Source organism: Cydia fagiglandana, chromosome 14 (genome assembly GCF_963556715.1).
Source record: "Cydia fagiglandana chromosome 14, ilCydFagi1.1, whole genome shotgun sequence".
In the NCBI taxonomy this organism is placed as follows: Eukaryota; Metazoa; Arthropoda; class Insecta; order Lepidoptera; family Tortricidae; genus Cydia; species Cydia fagiglandana.
Window position 1 is genome coordinate 4212915 of NC_085945.1, and position 8156 is coordinate 4221070.

The 8156-nt window shown below is 36.4% G+C and overlaps 1 protein-coding gene across 1 annotated transcript; it reads left to right on the plus strand.

Moving 5' to 3' along the window:
* Positions 1-4946: 4946 nt before the first annotated feature.
* Positions 4947-7540, plus strand: LOC134670610 (uncharacterized). The gene is made up of 2 exons (XM_063528411.1): positions 4947-5741; positions 6688-7540. The coding sequence occupies exons 1-2, from the start codon at positions 5436-5438 to the stop codon at positions 7477-7479; spliced, it is 1098 nt and encodes a 365-aa protein (XP_063384481.1). The 5' UTR covers positions 4947-5435; the 3' UTR covers positions 7480-7540.
* Positions 7541-8156: the final 616 nt, after the last annotated feature.

Below are 8156 nucleotides of genomic sequence, written 5' to 3' on the forward strand. Positions count from 1 at the left end.
CTTTAAAGACACGTCTACAGCCACAATATCATACATACGTCGCAGCGGGGTGCGCAGGAAGGGGGGGGGGGGGGGGAGTGGACTGTAGAAATTCTCGTAGGCGGCAGATGATGGAAGAAAACAACGCAGCTGGCTTCCACAGATGCAGGAGGGTCGAGGCTGCAGAGGTTTCTTCTTTTTCCTTTGGAGGTGTTTCCTGGTCGGCTGCTGGCTCTGGACAGACGCTGAGCGGGGCGACATACCTGCTTTTATTACTGTCTATTTTATGTACCTCGACTCCCGCTTCCGCGCGGCGCGCATGCGCGGATCGTGAGAGATCGGCGCAAGCGCGTAGACTTCCTATCTACCTATCTCTTTCTAATATGAAACCTCTCTCTTCCTCGGCCCTGAAGCATTCCTTTATTTATTTTTAATAATAAATTATTAAACTTACAAGTCTTATAAGTTATTTCTTATGCTATCCTACCTAACTTATTTTTCTAATTGGGCTCTAGCCAATACAATTTTATTTTTTCCAACACAATGCACAATTAAATGTAGGACGATAGGGCACTATATGGTGTTGAGAGGGCTTCAAATAATTAATCATTTTAACGCATCGAAAATTAGTACATACTTTACGAATACAATCATAATAATATGATAGCAAAAATTGGACACGCACATACATTGTATAGGTGAGACGTACGAGAATCTTGTGATTATGAGGCCGAGTAAGAGTAAGACCATTGACTTAAATTAAGCACATACATTTAAATACAGTACCTATAGAGCAATACAACCACATAATACATATAACTTACATATAATGTTTTGTACGAACATGTAAGTCTTAAATAAAAATAGCATACAAAAACTGATAAAAGTAGGACTATTATTCAGTTTTTGTATGCTACTATCTCTATCTCTTGATTGCACAGAAGGGCTACGTCTAGATGGGTAACTTTTTTTTTCTGCTTTCTCTCTCTTTCCTTTTCTTATCCGCCATCTTTAACCTGTGTAAGAAGTGATAAATCAACCATTAAAAGAGGAAAAAACCGTACAAGTGCGAGTCGGACTCGCGTTCCAAGGGTTGCAGACATTACGGAAGGACCATATTTTGCATATTTTCTTAAATAACTTTAAATTTAAAAAAAATATTTGAGATCTCACAATGAGCTCTTTCATTTGATATATGTATAACAGGATATAGTTTGCAAAACTTTGTTTTATAATGGTATCATTTACCTTACACACGTGTTGCTTACATAATTACATAAGTATATGTACCAAATTTCAACTTAATTGGTTCAGTAGTTTTGGAGAAAATAGGTTGTGTCAGACGGACAGCCAGACGCATTAGTGAACCTATATGAGTTCCGATTTTTCCTTTTGAGGTACGAAACCCAAAAAAATATAAAAATAATTTAAACAGAAACATACCGATACTTTTTGTCGAATTCTGGCTGTTCTCTCCCGTAGTCAGCATAAAATTCGCTAATGGAGCGCATCCAACAAGACGCGGCTCGTCCTTCAGCGCTTATATGCGTGACCGAGAGAAAAAGCGTCATCGATTTAATGTTGCATGGATCCTGGCTCTCATTCCTTTTCTTATCCGCCATCTTTAACCTATGTAAGAAGTGATAAATCAACCATCAAAAGAGAAAAAAACCGTACTAGTGCGAGTCGGACTCGCGTTCCAAGGGTTTCGGACATTACGGAATGACCTTTTTTTGCATATTTTCTTAAATAACTTTAAATTATATAAAAAAAATATTTGAGATTTTCACAATGAGCTCTTTCATTTGATATATAACAGGATATAGTTTGCAAAACTTTGTTTTATAATTGTATCATTTACCTTACACACGTGTGGCTTACATAATTACATAAGTATATGTACCAAATTTCAACTTAATTGGTTCAGTAGTTTTGGAGAAAATAGGTTGTGTCAGACGGACAGTCAGACGCATTAGTGAACCTATATGAGTTCCGTTTTTTCCTTTTGAGGTACGAAACCCAAAAAAAGATAAAAATAATTTAAACAGAAACATACCGATACTTTTTTTCGAATTCTGGCTGTTCTCTCCCGTAGTCAGCATAAAATTCGCTAATGGAGCGCATCCAACAAGACGCGGCTCGTCCTTCAGCGCTAATATGCGTGACCGAGAGAAAAAGCGTCATCGATTTAATGTTGCAGTGATCCTGGCTCTCTTTCCTTTTCTTATCCGCCATCTTTAACTTATGTAAGAAGTGATAAATCAACCATTAAAAGAAAAAAAACCGTAGGTACTGTCCTCACCGCTTCGTTTAATAATTAGCTTGTTACTTCTGTTTCTATTACTGATGTTAGCGGAAGTTCGGTCCGTGATGGCCTTCGTAGATGTTGCTTCTGCATTAGAAGCGGGGGACGGAATTACTGGAATTCTGTGGGCGCTACTAACTGCAGGCTCCGTAGTAACGTTTAGCCTTGGTGTAGACATAGAGTGAGACTTACCACTCCTGCGGCGCCTGTTACGCTTGGTACCCGCGGGTGAGGCAGGTATTATGGATGGAGCCGTTACCTTTGGGGCAATTTTCGTTGAATGGTACCCGCGGGCTCGACGAGCATCTTCGGTTTGGGTGACTGGGGAAGCGGTCGGTCCCGAATTTGAAAACTCACAGTTAGGACATTTAGTGCAAAGCGTTACAGTTTGCATCCAGTTTTTTAATAGGGAACAAAGTTCGGCTATTTGATTTTTTGGGGGTTGTTTTTACTTTGGTCTTGGTTTTTGGACTGGTCTAGGGAATTCAATCTTTCGTGCAACAGCTGGTTTTTGTGCCCAGTAGAGACCACCTCTGCTTGGAGGGACGTTACTGTGCTTTCTAGCTTGTTGCATTTATCTTTCCATGTTTCCACAGAGTTTTTAGTTTCCTCTATCCTCGCATATAACTCCGTTTTTATACTAAGCAGGTCCCGGGATAATTGATCAAGTTGCTGCGACTTTTCGTTAATTTGCCCCAACAGGGTTTCTGTGTCTATGCTCACAATCGATGGTGGGTTGTCGCTATTGTCTGGTACTTGCTCGTTTAATACGACAGAAGTCTTGGGTGAGTTCGTTGTAGATGTTTTCTTTGTTAACTTACATTTAGGACATCGCTATTTTTTGATGTTCATAGGCAGGATTTTTTTAAACTCTGTTTCAGAGAGACCAGCGCAATCATAGTGTAGTTTATCGGAGCATATCGTGCATTTAATGCAATCTTTTGACAACAATTCTAGAGTGCATTTGTTGCATTCCATTTTGCTCGGGTCTAGAAGCTGTTCAATCCGTAATAGACTCTTAAGTTGTTGTAGATAAGGTGCCGGTTCAGACGCATATGTGAAAAGGGCTGTTACTAGGGAAAGCAACAGGGCTCTGCCAATGTACTGACAATTTTGTTTCGAGCCCATGCATGCAGCAGTGCTGTAGGAGAGGACAATATGATTTGGACAACGTTTTTGAAAAGTACGTTTTTTCAGCAATAAAAGTTTCATGCAATTTTATTATACGATCAAAATAAACTACATTAAACATTACTATTATGGTTCCCAATACTGGGTCATTTTATGTTCATGTGTAAAACTGTAAAATTTATTAAAATAAACAAAATTGTTGCGTGGAACTAGACGAAATAATTTGCATCGGGGCTCGTACTATGTTTTGATTTATTAATATAAAGTTATATAATAAGAAATACTTGTCCGTCATATCAGCAGATTATTTTATAATCATCTTGAATTTAAATTAAATTAATTTAAGGTCAACTGCCTTTAAAGCACGTTCGAATTATGTTTTTATCTTCCGAGTTTAATTACACTTTGTTTTATTGAATATGAAGCTTACTATTTAGTTTAACACATACAGGATTTTTAAAACTTCATGGTTATATCATGTCGTTTTTCTTCAGCCTATAGTTCCGAATAACTGTTAGTTAATTTGCTATGTTTATTAATTAAGTAGTATTTTTCAATTCAATATACACATACATATTTAAAACTAACAATCGTTTGTACTAATTTGGATAGAAATATCAAAAAAAAATGTTTGTTGTGCCGACAGTGCTCTGTGTACTGTTTCGCATTAGGTTCAAAACACCTAAGTAAGTTTGTAAGTTTTAATATAACTATAACTCGAAAACGTCTGAACATATTGGTATACCCTTAGATTTATAAGATTTTGTCTTCACCAAGAAAAGCGGACATAAATTATGTATATACAATATTAACTCCACACTATTTCGAAACAAAGACCGTGAGAAAGTTCAATGATGGATATCATATCTCATATCGTATAAGTTCAAAATTAACTTTACACACGTATGTTTCATAAGTGAATAATCTAAAAGCTGCTTTATTTTGTTTCGAACAGAGTTCATAAATGCATCGTTAGATCTGAGATTAGAGTCGTTTTTTGATGATATACATTAAATTACAATACGTCTCAGAAATGCTGACTCTACGACTTCAATGTCATCGTTATGAATTTTACTTGAACCTGCAATTGGCACCTGGTGATTATTAAATTGAGGCATTAATACATAATTATTTAACCAATGTTCAGTAATACATAATTGCACTTTCCATGTTTGCAGTATTTTTCATTATATTTATTTAATTCTAAATTGCCAGAGACAGAATCTTTTGTCTCAACAGCTTGTAGTTTAAATCACTGCTTATGACTGGAACCAATTCCAAGTTCATACTGGGCTGCTCAATAGGAGCAGAGTTGTCTGCCAAATTCTTGGTAGAAATGTCAAGTAAATAGGATAGCAATAAAGCTATTTGTCTTTTGTAATAATTTGAAAGGCAACACTTACCTTTAGGTACTCAAAAACACCATAGGCATATGGTATTTACTAACAAATTTGTTAGTGTCAATTATGCTAAACTTACTACTATATGTACAAAGATTGTATAGAGATATATTTACCTTATGTTGTTTTCTGCCTCTGATATTTGCTCACAATAGGGGAATGTGAAAAAAATAATTTCATGCGCTGAGAGCTTAAATTTAATGCTTTTTAAAAATAAAGGAATGTCTCCTTTAAGTAAAATGAGCCAGCTTAAGGATTTAATGGTACGTTTACACGCTTGCCAAACCTTGGCAAACGGCAAACAGCCCCAAGCCTATACAAATCTCGTTTGGCGTTTGAATGGCGTTTACACGCTTGTGAATGCGTCAGTCTGCAATAAACATCCAAGCATGGCGGACACCGAACTTGTGGCGGCTATTGCATTTGGTTTAACGTACATTTATTTAAAATGCAAGCAAAGTGAAACAAAAAAAAGGAGAGCTCGACGACAGCGAAGATGGTGGATGAAAAAGATTCATCGTAATGGTACCAGGTGACTACTATTTTGATTAAACCATTATCTGTTGCAGTTACGTTATACCACAATACTTACGATATATTATATTTTTTACAGACAATTTATGGAAGAGAAATTTAGTGAACTTTTATATGAACCATCTGGAGAGTTCGATAACTTTTGCCGAATGAGCTATCCTGATTTTGAGTTTTTACTGCAGAAAATTTCACCAATGATATCCAAGCATGATACAGACTTCAGAGAAGCTATACCAGCCAAATTTCGTCTTGCCATTACGCTACGATTTTTAGCATCTGGTGATTCTTACATAAGCCTTCACTACTTGTTTAAAGTATCTGTCTCTACGATATCGATAATCATTCGTGAAGTTTGCCGAGCTCTTAATGAGATTCTAAAGGATCAAGTTAAGGTAAGAATAAAACAAAACATTATGTTATATATTTTTTTTGCTGTACTACTTTTATTTAGAGTTTAATAGAATGTTATACATTTATTTAGAGTTTAATAGAATCATTGCTTTATTATTATTGTTTAATTATTCAACAAGTTTAATAAACATTATGTCGACGAATCAAAATCTTCAAAAGCATTCAATAAAGCCATGTTTATAATGTTGGTTTCACGTGGAACTGGATTGATGACTTGGTCCGATATAATGCGAATAGATGACGAGGATGCTGTTGATGTAGATGAAGCTGTTATGTTTGGCGCTGAATGTGAGGTTTCGGAGGTTGGAGAGGGAAAAAAACTTAGATTGTTATGAATGGGTTCAGAATTAACGCTATTAACTGATGCTGGCCGATTCGGAAAAAGTTGAGATGGTGTATGGCGTGAATATGCACCAGCCATTGACGACGGTCTAGAATAATATTGAGGGTATGGTGTATGACGCTCATTTGATTTTTGATTTATTCTGTTTATAAACAACCCATCTATTTGGTACATCAAAATTTTTCGTTCATCACTTGGCAATTCACGTAGCTTTATAGCCAATAATTTAGCATATAGATCGCAATCGTCGTCTTTGTAAGCAGGTATATTTTCATTCTGCTTTTGACCTAAAACATTTGTTAATTGTCCAAAAGCCACGGCCATTTGCTTTTCAGCCGTTTCAGAACAAGGGCGACGACGTTTATTAGTAACCGCCTGTATGGTTGGTGGTCTGGATAGTGGAGTAACCGTACTTGTACGGTCTCTTATCACAGGATCATCCTCTGTCTGATCCGCGGCAACCGTACTTGTACGATCTCTTATCAGAGGATCATCCTCTGTCTGATCTGCATCTTCTTCTATTTGTTGTGATTGCTGCAAAAAATAATATACTGTTCTTACACTTCATTTTCTTAATTTTACAGATGCCCACCACAGCAGAAGGATGGCTTAATATAGAAGAAGGATTCAGGACGAAATTTCCACATTGCATAGGTTCATTGGATGGCAAGCATGTAGTTATTGAAAGCCCAGCTCATAGTGGAACAGAGTATTTCAATTATAAGAGAACGTTTAGCATTGTTCTTTTGGCGTTAGTGGATAGCAAATACAAATTTGTGTTCGCAGACATCGGGACTCAAGGAAGAATAAGTGACGGTGGCGTCTTTAATAATTGTTTACTATGGAAAAGTATATGTAGAAACGAGATAGATTTTCCACCGCCTTGTCCACTTCCAGGATCGAATATTAATATTCCATACGTGTTTTTAGCTGACGGTGCGTTTGCATTGAGTCAACGCGTAATGAAGCCCTACCCTGGAAACCATGAAGTAGGCTCACCAAAAAGGTTATTTAACCAAAACTTATCTAGATCCCGAGTTGTAGTTGAAAATACGTTTGGAATTTTAACCTCAGTTTTCAGAATATTCAGACGCCCTATCGATTTAGCACCACAAACTGTGACGGAATTTACGATGACTTGTGTATTACTACATAACTTCTTGAGAACAAGTAAAAGTTCTTCAAACCGATATACTCCTCCGAGTTCGTTTGCCGTATATGACAGTAATGGAAATATGGTAACCCGTGGTTCATGGCGCAGAGATAACGACATATATAATGCATTGCAAAATTTACCACAAATACCACGAAGATCTCCGCTGAATGCCAAAGAAGTCAGGGAAGAATTTACTTCATATTTTAATAGGATGAGATAAGTTCACAAAAATAAGCATATATACGGTCGAATTGAGAAACTTCCTCCTTTTTTAAAGTCAGTTAAAATTTACAAATAAATGTATAACCAATGGTATTTTTTTTTATTTTAAATAAATGATTTTTTTACTTACAGTTTCGCTGTTTATCCCTTCATTGCAAGTATAAACTGGTAGTAAAAATAATGTCTATGTCTATGTCATGACGAATCTATAAGGGTCCCGTTTTTGCCATTTGGCTGCGGAACCCTAAAAACGTTGAAAATTAGATCGATTATTCCGCAAGATACCTAGTTGCGGTTCGAAACTATCTTGCTAAATAAATACTCGAGAAACTATACACAAGTTATACCTTGCTAATAAGACTATCAAAATAATTATAAATATATCGTAGGAACATACCTGCACCCGAACGCATAGATTCCCGTTTTTTTTTCAAGTGCTTGCGAAAAGTAGTCATCAATATCTCTTTTTTATTTTTTATATCCTTTACTGGCCGTCCGGTAAGTTCAGCAAGACGAATCCATGCATCTGCTTGTTTCTTCTTATCTTTATGATTTGAATCTTTCGGATTCTAGATGCAGGATTCCATCTGGTAATGTTCCAGAAACGAAAGAGTCTCTTCATTTGACCAGCCACTCATTTTTTATTATTTTTTTCGTACAAACAACAAACGTGTA

Excerpts from the sequence above, each read along its gene's own strand:
- LOC134670610 (XM_063528411.1), top strand. The coding sequence starts at position 5,436 with ATGGAAGAGAAATTTAGTGAACTTTTATATGAACCATCTGGAGAGTTC. Across the intron at positions 5,742-6,687 it reads TTCTAAAGGATCAAGTTAAG|ATGCCCACCACAGCAGAAGG; the intron begins GTAAGAATAAAA and ends TTAATTTTACAG.